The 14,866-nt window shown below is 37.8% G+C and overlaps 1 protein-coding gene across 1 annotated transcript in view; it reads right to left on the bottom strand.

Annotated features, from left to right (window-relative positions):
- Positions 1-209: 209 nt before the first annotated feature.
- nab1b (NGFI-A binding protein 1b (EGR1 binding protein 1)) overlaps positions 210-14,866 on the bottom strand; it is a 40,427-nt gene continuing 25,770 nt past the window's right edge. The window contains exons 6-8 of the mRNA XM_060828006.1: positions 8,342-8,507; positions 5,936-6,088; positions 210-2,342 (exon numbers count right to left, since the gene is read on the bottom strand). Of these exons, the coding sequence (XP_060683989.1) occupies positions 2,236-2,342; positions 5,936-6,088; positions 8,342-8,507 (426 nt within the window). The 3' untranslated portion in view covers positions 210-2,235. The remainder of the gene's footprint in view (positions 2,343-5,935; positions 6,089-8,341; positions 8,508-14,866) is intronic.

The raw sequence follows: 14,866 nt of genomic DNA, 5'->3' as shown, positions 1-14,866 counted from the left end.
ATGAGCTTTGTGTTACTTTACATTCGAACTTTGTTGTTCTTTTCGGAACTGATAAAGGACCATAAAATTGTATGTTTACACTTTTCCATCAAAGAAATCGCATCTGAATCATTACAAACATAAAGCATTGACAGATGTCAGATAAGATATCCCAAAATTACTAAAGAACCAAAAGACTCCTGAAGCACAATAAGCCATGGAACACCAAATTAGAACTCCAAAAATATATTTTAATGTTTATATAACAAATTAAATACATTAGTGTTTATTCAAACAACCTATACTGTATTTTCAGACCACTCAGAATATTTAACACTGGCCCTTGCTATTTAAGTAGCAATTTCAAACAGTACAGACCACTGGAACAATCTATTCTCCCAGACATCCTCTGACCCTTGTAATGTTCTTTAAACTGAATTCCAAACTGAAACATTAATACTAACATATTATTGGTTACATTATTAGAGTATGTGTACTGTTGATCACCACTTTACAGTTTCTAACATTTTACAGATCAAAAGGGTTGAGGGAGGCACAGTTTAACCTATGTTCTAACATATTTTTGGCTAACGGTCAAGACATACTAAAGACAGTATTATAGCAACATCAGTACATTACAGGTCGAAGTTCAAGAGAACATTTCATGGCAACAAAGTACAACACAGTTTTCAAATTAGTTGAATTGTACCGTAGGGAATTGAGAGCAATTCCCTTTAAGAGCTAATCTGCTACTACAACAGAGTAATACTCTACAGCTATTCTTCAGTTAACTACAGGTAATATAAAAATGATACTCGACTTTGACTAAAATGTAATATGCAGCTAACAAAGTCAAATTACACATTTTGAACAGGAATGTACAATCAGCTATTGGAATCTTCTGTAATAATCAGCATTATTTGTGTAATTATTGCATTTTAATCTGGGGTCCCCTCTTTAATGCTGTATTTAAAATGAGTTATGGTCTGTCTGTAGTAAAAATACTACAGGGCTTTGGCTGCCTGCATGACCAGATTAAAATATCTGGACTTTAACCAATTAAATTCTCCACAACCAAAATGCAACATGATTTCAGACAGAAGGCACACTGAACAAAGTATAAGCAGAAAACAAAGCAAAAAGAAATAGAATTTACAAATCTTTAATGCAGATTTGAATCTCAGCATTATCACTGCTGTTTCCAATAGAAACATTGCAAAGACAACTTTTCTGACTAAAGTCTGTATCAACTATTTAAAATCAGTACCCCATCACATTTGAAGAAAAGAATGAGATGCAGCAATATTTTGGGAAAAGAATATTAGTATAAACTATGCAGTAATACAAGTAAATCTAAGTAAAAACCTCAAATGGACAATGTATATGAACAGAAATAACTAATAAGCAATTCTGCATTTTAATTAGAAATGTTACAAGTTTTGACCTATCCCCCAGTTTAATTAGGAATGAGAATTTCCTGATTTCTCGTCTGCCAACCAACTAAATAGAAATGCAACTTCTTGACATTTATTCTATTTAACTAAGTGCATAGATACAATGCTCAAAATCTGATCACCACTTCAGGTGTGTGTGGACAGCTTTAGCAACTGCACCTGAAATATTTGGCAGTATTTGGAGCAACTTTTCATACATTCATTCTTTCCCCTTTTATTATACTGAGATTCAACAGTTGTACTTTTTTGTGGCCCATATTGGATTACCTCAACAAGATTAGTTCATCAAACCTCAGTTCCTTTATCCAATTCCACCCCACATCCCTTATTAGTGATAAACAAACATGTAAAGTTTTTGATATTATATGTACTGCATCCCATTTTAGATCTGAATAAAAAGTATATAACTATCAATAAGGGTTTATTAAACTATACGCTAGACTAGCTTATAGAGAAAAGCAATACATCATCTTAAGCTGATGCCTATTAAGAATTTTCAAGACTGGGTATCATTTTCTTCATTCCCAATCATTAAATAACATTAAATAGATTATTCATTCAGCTGTTTTTCTCACTGCTAAGACCAGCTGCTTTATAGTATTTATTGAACATTTAGTCAACAATGAACTACCAGGTTGGAAATTATTCAGTTTTCTGCTGAACTATCAAACCATTGTACACAGTAACTTTGACAAAACAGAAACCACAATAATGGAACAGAGACGAGGCAACATTGGTCATTAAGGCTCTTGTTAGGGTGCTTGCTGATGCCATTTTGAGAAACAGACAAATCTGGAGAAGGCTATCTGACATCTTCAGGCTCTATTTTGATAGGTTTGAATGCTTCATTCTTCTTTTCTGTGTGATTTAGGACTGTCTGACAAAACTCCTTCAAGGTGCCTATGTTTTCTGTTATACAAAAAAAAGTTTTTTTAAGCAGTCTGGAGATAGATAAGCATCAATTATAGTATGCATTTCATACAAGAAATAGTGTCTGCTTCCACTGCCATTATCTGTGTAGACTGGTTGTAGCTTTTACTCATAAGTTGACATTTAAATGTTTGTGGTCTAACCACATTTAAAAACTCCCTTTTCTCCCCCCTCACACCACAAGTTATAGAATGTACATAAAATGTTATATTAACATAAACTGTTTATGCCATTATTTTTAGAATGCTAATAAAATGAACAGCAGTGTCTCAATTATGTAACATGCACTTAATTTAAATTTGCATTAGGCTTTGGTATTGATAATATCAAAATTGATTCAGTTTTGACAGAATTACTGCATGTTCTTTGTTTATTACTGTTTTCTATGCATCAAAATTATTTTTAGGATAGTCCTGTAATCTCATCTGCTGGAAGATACATCACTTTCCCTCTTCATCAATATATATTGCTCCTTTAATATTACTGAAAGTATGATTTGCACTGGACTGTTTAGACCATCGGGCAAATACAGCATATAAAGTTGATTCAAAGTTTCATTCACAAATTTACTGGTGTGAATGGGAGAGCAGAGGTTAATACATACCAGTAATGTTAAGAGCACATTCCTACCTTAAGCAAACGGTGGCACAGGTGGGCAGTACGGTGGCACAGTGGTTAGCACTGCTGCCTCACAGCAACAGAGACCCGGGTTCAATTCCCGACTCAGGCAAATGACTGTGTGGAGTTTGCACATTCTCCCCGTATCTGCGTGGGTTTCCACCGGGTGCTCCAGTTTCCTCCCACAGTCCAAAGATGTGCAGGTTAGGTGAATTGGCCATGCTAAATGTTACCGTAGTGTTAGGTAAAAGGGGTAATGTAAGGGAATGGGTGGGTTGCACTTCAGCGGGTCGGTATGGACTTCTTGGGCGGAAGGGCCTGTTTCCACACTAAGTAATCTAATCAAACAGCTGAGGAGTTGACCTATCCCTGACTGATACCAAAAAGAGATAATAGGATAAAATGCTCACTCCAAATCATTTTGGAAATACTTTAATTGTGCTTTTGACTCTGGGACATGGAGGACGTGGAATGTCATTTTAGCTGTCATTAGAAAAAGAAAATCATCTCAGTCAGATTAAGATGGTGAAATAGTGGCAATGGCACAGATTGGTAATCCTGAAACACAAACTAGACTGTGTCATGGGTTCAAATCCCACCACAGCAGCAGATGAAATTTAAAACTAATCAATAGCTTTTTAAAAAAAAATCCATTGTTGTAAAATCCTATCTGGTTCACTAATATCCTTTAGGAAGGAAATCTATCATCCCTACCCAGTCAGATTTGTGCGACTGCAGACCCATAGCAATATTTGATTAGATTAGATTCCCTACAGTGTGGAAACAACACCGACCCTCTGAAGAGTAACTCATCCCTACCCTATATTTACCCCTGCCTAATGCACCTAACACTACAGACAAGTTAGCATGGCCAATTCACCTGATGTGCACATCTTTTGGATTGTGGGGGAAACCGGAGTACCCGGAGGAAACCCACGCGACACGGGGAGGATGTGCAAACTCCACACAGACAGCTGCCTGAGGCGGGAATCGAACCTGGGTCCCTGGTACTGTGAGACAGCAGTGCTAACCACTGAGCCACTGTGCTGCCCCTAAGTTCACTCTTAATTGCCCTCTGAGTAATTCGGGATGGGCAATAAAAGCTGACCCAGCCAGTAATGCCCACTTCCCATGAATGCTTTTTTAAAAACTTGAAAAGCCCAATTTGTCATTCTGACAGGGTAGATAACAAAATTGCTTCCCATACTACTACATCAACAAGAATATTGGAATAAGGGGCCAATCATTTAGAACTGTGATTGGCAGAAATTTCTTCACTGAGATTGTCAATCTGTGGAATTCTCCAGCACAGAGTGTTGCAGATGCTCCATCATTGAACATATTTAACATACGAGTATAGATGCAAGAGTAGACCATTCAGCCCAAAGAACTTGCTCCACCATTCAATTAGATCATGATTGATCATCTACCTCAATCCCACCTTCCCAGACTCTCGTGATATTATGAGGTTATTAGCATTAAATAATCTGCCCATTCTGTCTTGAACATGCTCAATGAGTGACCTTCTCTGGACTAGACAATTCTGAAAAGTCACCACCTTCAAATGAAGGAATTTCTCTTCATCTCAGTCTTAAATGGACTATCCCTTATTCTGCAAATCTGCCCCTCATTCTTGCCAAAAAGATTCAGTTTTGACAGAATTACAGCATGTTCATTGTTTATTACTGTTTTCTATGTATCAAAATTATTTTTAGGATAGTCCAGTAATCTCACTTGCTGGAAGATACATCACTTGTCCTCCTTCTTCTTTATATATTGCTCCTTTAATATTACTGAAAGTATGATTTGCACTGGACTGTTTAGACCATTGGGCAAATACAGCATATAAAGTTGATTCAAAGTTTCATTTACAAATTTGCTGGTGTGAATTAATACCCATACAGTCAGGTGCTGTAAGGATTTTGTAAGTTTCAATCAGGACACTTTCACTCTTTGAAAATCTAGAGAATATGGGTCCAGTTTCCTTAATATTTGATCATAGGAGTCCCATCATCGCAGGGATTAGTCTGCTGAATCTACATTGCCCTCCTCCTGTGATAAATATTCTTTTGCACAGAGACCAAAACAACACACAATACTCCATGTATATTATGGCTCTATATAATTGCAACATAACATCTTTACTCCTGTACTCAAATCCCCTTGTGCTAAAGCTGAACATACCATTTGCTTTCCTATTTGCTTTCGACAACAGCATTCTAGCTTTAAGTAACTCATGAACAAGGACAGTTTGGACCCTTTGAACATGAACATTTCCTAACTTCTCACCATTTAAAGAAATACTCTTTCTTTTCCCCCACCAAAATGATTAATTTCAGTTTCTCACATAATATTCCATCCAAAATGTTCCTGTATGTTTACTTAGCCTCACCAAATCCCCTTGAATTTTCCTTACAACTTACATTCCCACCCAATTTAATAGCAGCAAACTGGCAATATTACATTTGATTCCCATATATAAATTAATTATATAGATTATAAACAGATGTGGCCCCAGGGCCAATCCAGTACCACACTAGTGAGAGTCTGTCATCCTGAGAATGATCTGTTTACTTGCTACTCTGTACTCTTTCAGTCTGCTAACCAATTTTCAAAGCATGCCAGCAGATTACCCCCATCCTTCTGCTCCAATTTTCTTCATTAAATTCCTGTGTTATTCTATATGTAAAGCCTTCTGAAAGTCCATGTTCACCACAGTTTTGGTTTTTCTTTCTCTATTAAGGCTGAGATCAGCAGTTTGTTTTTGGCCTTTTGGGAAATCATGGAATGGAGAGTAGATGTGAAAGTGGATTTGAAGCCAAAGTTCAGTCATGATCATCCAGAATAGTGGTGCAGGTTTAACAGCATATGATCCACCCCTGCTCCCATTTCTTATTTTACATCCATTAAATATCAATTAATTAACTGGCATCATATCAGCTTATTTACATTACCTGAAGAGTGAGACTCTCTTGGATTGCTAGAATAAAGTCTGCTTAATTCATTTGACACTTGCTTAGCAAGCTGTAGATCTTCTCTGGATACCATTTGCTGCATTATTTGCCGGCTTTGCTGGTCAGCAATCCTGAGGTTCAGTGGTTTTTCAGCTGAAGATAAAAAATAACAATGTTGAGTCATAAATTAGTTGACCTTATTCTGATGTTGACCTTATTATTGAAAGCAATATAACAAAAATGAATTACTATTACTGCTGCAAATCAAATATAGTTTCTCTATACCTATCCTATTTCGTTTGATAGATAATCAAAGACAACAGGACATAATTATAAAATTAGAGTTAGACTGTTTAGGAGTAGAATCAGGAATCACGTTGTCAACAAAAGTAGCAAAATGTGCAAGTTTTCCCCCAAATAGCCACGGGGTAATTGAAGTTTTCAAGACTGAGAGCGAACTAATTTGTCAGATGGAGTTAAAAGAAACAAAAATACAAAGAAGGATCAATAAAGTCAAAGTGCAACTCAACTGTCATCTACCTGAACAATGAAGCAGCTCAAGGGCCTGAATGACCTACCCTTGTGCCCAGTGCTAACATTAGAACAGTTCTGAAGAATAACAATCGACATGAAACAATGCCTGACAGACGTGTTTCCAGCATTTTCTAGTTTTATTACAATATTTTAGCTGATGTAACCTGCACTTTGTAGATTATTCCCAGGATTTTCATTCTCTACATTGTCTAACAAAGCATATAGTTTGCACAATTAAAATATTTTTCATTATATTTTGCATTTGCAATATCACATCTCCCAGTTCTCATTACAAACTGCTGCCTCAGCTAAGCAGTCAACTCACCCAGCCACAATGGCTATTGCTTTCTCGCCAATTGCAATAGTAGCAACAGTAGGGTGAGATAGAAAGCTAAGGTAATTAGGATATTTATTTTGAAGCTACAAGGCCCTATTTTTATTTAAAGTTTCTCCATGAACTTATGGTAATTTGTTCCTCATATGTATTGATACCAAAATAGCCTAGGAGCTCAGTTGGCAAACTCAGTTCTTCAACCATTAATTACCATACATATAGTCACAGTAGGGAGGTCTGAAATGCAAACTTGTCCAATTTTAGGTGTGCCTCCTAAAATGATAATGCAATGCCTGTAACCATTTATTCTGATGACACGAGAGGTATAAAATCGTAGGGGCCAGCACAGTGCAACAAGGAACAAGCTGTGCAACACAGCAGTAAGATGCAGGTCACACTTCAGAGTCTCCAGCTGCCATGCAATTGTAACTTATTTTAAGGTGGAGACATAGAAGACAAATACAGTTCTTACAAGTGAAATGGCAAAGATCTATGCATAAGGAGGAAACTTCAAAATTACTCATATATACAGTTTTATTTCATGTGTACAACACCTTGAGAATAACACTGTAAAGCGCTTCAAACAGAAATGGGAAATGGAAAAATTAGAGAGTCAGAGAAGGCAGTTTATTGTCAAGGAATTCTAGAGCAATGAAAAAGAAGAGGGTGGATATGGCAGGTGTATGATGTTCAAGGCAAATCTGATTGTGGAATAACAAACCAGCCATGCAACATACGCAGATGAATATTCAGCTCTCATGTGTATGAATGTGAAGAGGAAACCTGTACTGTGGGAACTGCACAAGTCAGTTAACCACAAGTGATTTGGTAAGAGACAACAATGGTAAAGGTTGACCGAAACAAAAAGTCATTTTTTTCCTGAAATGAGGAATTATTCTATTTCAGTTAATGTGTATGTTCCCAACCTCTCCCCTCACTTGAGGCATGGTGATCTTGAGGTTAAATCACTACCAGTCATCTCTCTCTAATGAGAGAGCAGATCTATAATTCAGTAGAGCTATGGTGGTTTTACCTTTTCACCTAACATTGTTTGCACACTAAACCTGACAATAAAGTGAAGACCACAGGACACTGGGTATGTAGGATAAAGCTTCAGAAAATGTTTCCATATTAGATAACATGGACATGAATACATCTTCCTCCTCTATTTGTTTTTGCAAATTATAGGAGCACAGCTGCAGTGAATTTATCCATTCATTACTCGGTACCCCAAAATTATAGGTGGTGCTAAGGGAAAAATGAGTCACATTTACACCATAAATCAGAGATTAGAGTTGGGCAAGTGTCAGATTCACTCCGAAGTTTGCTGCTACACCCACAAGCAAATAAAAGAACTAGTGTTGAAATTAGTTATTCATTTAATAAAATGTGAATTATTGAGAAAAATCACAATACATTTGGTTTTGATTTAATGCTGGAAAATGTTATTTTCCTATTTCATCAAAAGCATATAGTGTGCAGTTTAGCTTTATGCAGAAGACTTATTTGGTGGTCAGTTAACCAATTAGATTGTGTACCTTGTCCATCCATAATGTCTGCAGGAGGGCTTTTTGAATTCTGCTCTTCAGAATACAACCTACAAGCTGTGGTAGATGGATGTCTCTCAGACACTTGAAACATGTCCCGTCCTGTTTGCTCACGTACAAGCATTATGTACTTAGCAGCTATTGATTCAAGCTGGACCTAAAAGAAATGAAAGAAAGATTAATGATGTTTTAATATATTTCCTTTGCTTTCTAAACAGCATTTCCTTTTAAAAAAATATCTGTGAACTGAAAAACTAATCTACATCATAATGGATGGTCTCAATTGATTGCCACATTCGTTCAAAATGCACTTTGAAAATTTTTTTATATGTACCCCTGACACTAGGACATTTCTCATTCCCAAAGTATGCATAGAATCAGAGTTATACAGCACAGAAACCGACCCTTCAGTCCAACTCTTCCATGCCAACCAGATTTCCAAGACTAAAAATTTTCAACTTACATATTTCACAATAACATGATCAAATACTGAGCTCATTAATTGCTTATTCTTCTTAGTAGGTATAATGTATTCTACTCGAGACAAAATAATTGTGCAGGTGGTATTAGGACTTGTTCCATCAGTACAATCTATTCTTGGAGCAGAAAATTGCCAGGATGTTTTTGGCAAATAAATTGTCCTTCAGAACAAACATTGGTGACGAGCCGGGCTGAGAGTTGGAGGGGAAGCATTCCCCACAGCCATTGTGTACTGTGTACAGGCTAACGTAGTGCAGAGTGCAACTTCTGCATCTAAGAGGAAGTAGCAGCCTCTAGAATTGTTGGCTAGCAGCTCCAACAATCCCAGCACACCAATGTTCTATTGGGCACTGCCATGATTGTAGGCAAGAAGCCTGAAGGATCCTGCAGTGAAATAAGTCAGCGGTCTGTGGCCAAGGATTAGGAAGTTAGGAAGAGTAACAAGGTAGGCATTTTTAAAGTGCATGGAAGAGGATACTGTCGTCCCATGGCGTTTCCGATGGGGAAAGGTCACCCTCCGAATTAGTACCTTTCTCCTTCCTGCCATTTTAAACACATTTCTGAAAAAAAAAATCCCATTCCTGCTTGCAATCAACTTTTTTTTTTATGGACTGGGCACTGGGTCAAATGAACTTTAAACAAGTTCAATTGTTCCTTAAATTATTTAGTTGCATATAGTTTCAGGCAGCCAATTTCAGTGCCTGTTCACTCTCTATGAGGAGGGCAAGCACAGGGGTGAGTAGGAAGGTGGTGGGATGCTTAACTGCCTATAATACATGGCCCTACGAAGAACACATCAAGTTGGGGCATGCAATATCCAACCCTAAGAACAGGACCTCAGGTAGGTGTTAAGGTTCCAATTTTTATATACCAAGTGCAGATGGAAAGAATGTATGCATGCACTGCACTTAGTTGAACTCAACAAAATAGGCAACAACTATTCGCTAGCTCATTTCTGAGCGCAATACCTTGACTTGAGTTAACCTACCTGGCTTAATTGGTGCATTCTCCAGTGCAATGCCTCAATCAGAGTTCACTTGCCAACCAATCAACACTCTTCTTGCATACAGTATAAATTACGGGTAATTTATTTGGATAAATTGCCCCAATGAGTGTAATATTAAAAGCTTTGGAAAAACATTTTTTTTAAGTGACTCCGTCAAATGCCGATTTACAGTTTGAAAATTAAGACCAAGTGGATGCATTTGTAACCAAAACAAAATATGGACACACTCGACAGATCAGGAGGCAACTGTAAGAGAAAAACAGACTTGAGATTAAGACCGATGACTCTACAATAAGTCTAAGCTCAACGGTTTGAAAGATTAACTCTGAACAGAATTTAACAGGGAGTAGGCTGTTCAAATTGCCCTGTCTCTGCACCACAGAAGGAAAGTCAATAACCAGTTAACAGACAGAGAAGGAACCTGCGGTACAGCCATGACATGCTATGGATGGGCTAAGATGATATAGAGTGGGACTTTCACTAAAATTGAAGTACCACACTCTTCAGGTCAATCTGATTAACTGGGAGTCCCAGCTGCCCTGGCAAGACCGGATTTTGTTCGTGGGTACTACCAGGGCCAGTAACCAGTCCCAAGGAGGTGGCTCAATGGACCCAGTTAAGTCATGGGGGATGAAGGAGTAGGTTTTAAAGGCCAAGCATTGAGGAAGGCATGGAGGAGGTTTGGCACTTCACTGTGCAAAAGACACCACCCTCCTTTCTTCCTTCATATAAACTTTAATATAAAAATGCTGCCCCAACAGTGGCATGGATAGAGTAACATTGGATCACTTTGGATTTTAACAAGCTCAATTCACCCATAATGATTTCTTTAAATTATGGTGTGCAGGCTGCTGATTTCAGTATCCACCCACTCTTTGTATTTGGGGGTCAGCTTGGTGTGGGTGAGAACATGATAACCTATGCACCTACATCTTATTTTAAATGCTACTCTGCTAAAAACATTCCTGTCCAGGGAACACAAAATCCAGCCCAGATGGAAGGGCAATTCTGTAAGATTGAGCCCCAATGCCTTCAATGAAATAATTATACGAGTTCATCTACCCAGCCTTCTGTGTGACCAAATTCAAATTATAGGTGATAAGAGACACTAAGTCAAGTCTAGATGTTTTGTTACACAGGACAGGGCATATCTCATTCTCACTTTGCTTGCCTCGTTAAAACAAGCTAACCATTGCACTAGGAGAGCCACTAAGTACACAAACACAGCACAAGGACATTGAGCTATTGCGTCTGTTCCAGCTCTTTGAAAGATCTGTTCAGTTACTTCAACAGCCAGATTCTGTCTCCACTTCAACTGCTTCTCCAACTTGGAAGTTTGGGCTGAATTTGAGCTCTCAGACGAGCATCATTGCTGAGAGCCCAGAAATCCACTGATTGTTGAAACATCTGATCCCCAGCAAAAACAAAGCTTGAATGACTGCTTGTCTCTGATCTCTGCTATCAACTGCACAATGTTTATTTACACAAGGTTAGGAGATTTCAAGTACCTGCAGTTAAGAATCTGGATGATTGACACTTTTACTCCACTCTAGTAAATTGACTTGAAATGGGAAGTAATGAATGAATTATTTTTTAAAAATCCTATTGCCACTATAAGGTTTTTTAATTCTTAAATAATGTGAATTGGTCAATAGGTATGAAAGTGTCATTATTGGTACAGGGTTATGTGGGGTCATGGAATGAATAGGGCAGCATAGCTTGACAAAGGGAGCAAGAAGGCCTTTCACAATGCTCCTCATGCAGAATATGGTTTCCCTCTCCAATCTCTGTATTGCCATGAACCAGAACACTTCAAAAAGATGTGCCAAACATTGCTTATGATTTATGAGTCCATGTACAGAATCAGTCCATTTCTTGTCACCGGCTACACAGGCTGGAGCTCCATGTTTCTGTGCTCAAGTGGTGACTAGAGTGACTGAAGTACATCTGTGAGGCAGAGAACTATAGTACCTTCAGGGATGTAATAACCATAAAAGTTAAGGACAAGCAGGCAGATAGGAAATAGGTGACCACCAGGCAGTCTGATAAAACAAGTAGGTAGTGCATGAATTTCCCAGAGGACCCACACACTAATTTGTTTTCTGGTCTGGATATTAGTGAGGACAATAGTTCCTTAGAGGTGAGAGGGAACAGGAATACCCATGACACCTGAGGTGGCACCAGCTGTCCAGGAAGGAGGAAGAAGGGCAGTACTAACAAGTGATTCTTTACTTAGGGAAACAGGTGTTTCTTGGTGCCAGGATCAGGGGTGTCCCAGAAAGTGTGGAACATTTTTCTAAAGAAGGGTACGCAGTCAAAGGTCACAGTACACATTGGCACTTAGAAGATATGTAAAAAGGACGTGGTTCTGCAATTGGAATTTAAGGAGGTGAGTAGAAAATCAACAAGCAGAACATCTAAAATAGTAATCTCTGCATTACTTTCAATGCTATGTAGAAGTGAATACAGAAATAGGATGATGTATCAAATGAATGTGTCGCCGAAAAGCTGGTGCACGAAGAAGAGTTTTATATTCCCAGGGAACCAGTACTTGTTCTGTGGAAGATGACACCTGTACAAGTCAGGCAGTTGCACCTGAACAGCGTCAGATTGGAGTTCCTTGCAGCATATTTTGCTCAGTCAATTATGGAAACTTCAAACTAATTCAGCAGGGGTGTGAGAAACAGGAAAGAATATTCCAGAGTAATACCAGGATTCACAAAATGCTAGAGGCAGATGTAACTAAAATAGAGAACTGTAAATTAATAGGTGGAGTCAGAATAAGAGGGAAAGTAATGAAGTCTAAATCAGAGTTACGTTAAATGTATATGAATGCACAGAGTATAGTTAATAACACTGGGAAATTATAGGCACTGATTTCCAAATGGGATTATGTTGTTGTGCCAATAATGAAGACCTGGCTCAAGAAAGGGCTGAAATGGATGCTCAATATTCCTGGTTACAAGATGTTTAGAAAAGATAGGATAGGAAAGAAATGAGAGGTTGATGCATTTTTGGCTAAAGGGGCATTGCAGTACTGCAGAGAGATGATGTTTTAGAGGATTCAAGGACAGAATCGATTTGACTAAAGTAAGGAATTAGAAGGATGCAGTCATATTGTTTGGTATAATACACAGGCCTCCAGCTAGTGGGAAGGATATAGAGGAATAAATTTACAAGGAAATAACAGAAAGGTTTAAAACATCAGAGAGTAAGGCAGTTTAAATACCTGTATATTAACTGGGATAGTGGAAGTATAACGTGCAGCAAGGGAAAAGCATTTCTAGATTGTGTTCAGAAGGATTTTATACACTAGTATGTGCTCAGTCCAAAAAGAAAGGATGCATTGTTAGACCTAGTTCTTGGGCATGGGGTATACCAAATAGATTAAGCATCAATGAGGAAACATTTATGAGACATGGATCATTGTTTCACAGGATTTAGGAACGTAGTAGAAAATTATATTGCACATTTCAGGATAGGACTAATTAAGTGGCGAACAGCAGACATCAATGGAGTAAGAACAGAGTTGGGTTGAATGGACTGGAACCAAACGATGATGCAAAAAAAAAAGCAGCTAAACAAGAGACTACCTTCAAAGAGGAGATGGTTTGGGCACAGTCAAGGTATAATCCCTCAAAAGGAAAGGGAAAACAAACAAACCCAGAGCTCCTTGCATAATAAAGGGGTTAGAAATTAGGTTAAAAGAACAAAAAAGTGTCTTTTTCACTGTTATCATGTAATTAAGTCAAAACCAAGCTGAATAAGTAAGGTTCAGAAAGAAGATCAAAACGCAAATATGTAACACAAAAGAGATTATAATAAAAAGACTGGTTGCTAACAAAAGGAAATCCCAAAGATTTCTATAAAGACGTCAATAGTAAGAGTGTGGCAAAAAAAAGTGGGGGGAAAGTTAAGAAACAAAAAAAAAAGGGATTTACACTTTGAGGCACAAGATATAATTTGTGCGCTAACTGAATAATTTACATCAATCTTATTTCTGCTCCTTCCTGTCACTGTAAGGGTTTAAACTTGGTTAAAAGTAGGTATTGGTAAAGCTGTCAGTGCTCAAATTTGATAAGGCATTGATAACTCAATAAGATGCATCCAAGGACAGTGAAGGAAGCAAAACTGGAAATACAGATGCACAGGCATATACTTTCCAATTGCCCCTGAATTTGGAGGTGCGCCAGAGAATGGGACATTTTCAAACAGGACACTTCTTTTGAAGAAATTGTAAAGATTGGCCCAACAATTACAGACCAGTCATTTTAACTTCAGTATTGGGGCAACCTTTAGAAACAATTATTCAGAATATAATTAATAATCATAAATTTTAAAATGTAGATTGATTTAGAAGAGTCAGCAAGGATTTGTTAAGGGAACTTTGTGTCTAACTAACTTGTTGGCTTTTTTTTGAGGAGGAAACAGAGAGGGTTGAAGAGGGGAAAGATTATTCAGCTGGTGTACACGACTTCAAAAAGTGTTTGACAGAGTGTTGCACAACACACTTGGGAGGAAACGTCCAGGCTATGGAATACAAGGGATAGGAAACAGAGTAATGTTAATGGGCATTTTTGGTACTAGGAGTTGGTTTGTGAACTAGGAGGTGGTAGATATTGGGAATATTTGTCATATGTATAAATGATTTAGGTCTTTGAGTGCAGGGAACAATTTCAAAATTTGGGGATGACAGAAAACTTGCAAAAATTGTAAGCTATGAGAACTTTAAAAGGGCATGATGGAGTGGATGGATTGATGGCAAATGAAGTTCAATTTGAAAAAAAAAGAGTGGAGGTAATACACTTTGATACAAAGAATACGGGAAGACAGTATAAAATATAGGTACTATTCAAAGGATAGGCATGAGCAGAGATACCTGGGCGGGATGTGTGTGAGAGATAAATATTTATATATGGCAGGACAAGTAGAGAGAATTGTTAACTAAGCTCACAGTACTTCAGGTTTAATAAATAGGTGAGTAGAGTACAAAAACAGGGAGGAGTTGGTGTGGAGAAGAGAAGGAAAAG

The sequence above is a fragment of the Hemiscyllium ocellatum genome, chromosome 7, assembly GCF_020745735.1.
Source record: "Hemiscyllium ocellatum isolate sHemOce1 chromosome 7, sHemOce1.pat.X.cur, whole genome shotgun sequence".
Taxonomy (NCBI): domain Eukaryota; kingdom Metazoa; phylum Chordata; class Chondrichthyes; order Orectolobiformes; family Hemiscylliidae; genus Hemiscyllium; species Hemiscyllium ocellatum.
Note: the sequence above shows the minus strand (reverse complement) of the source record. Positions and strands in the feature narration are given on the sequence as shown.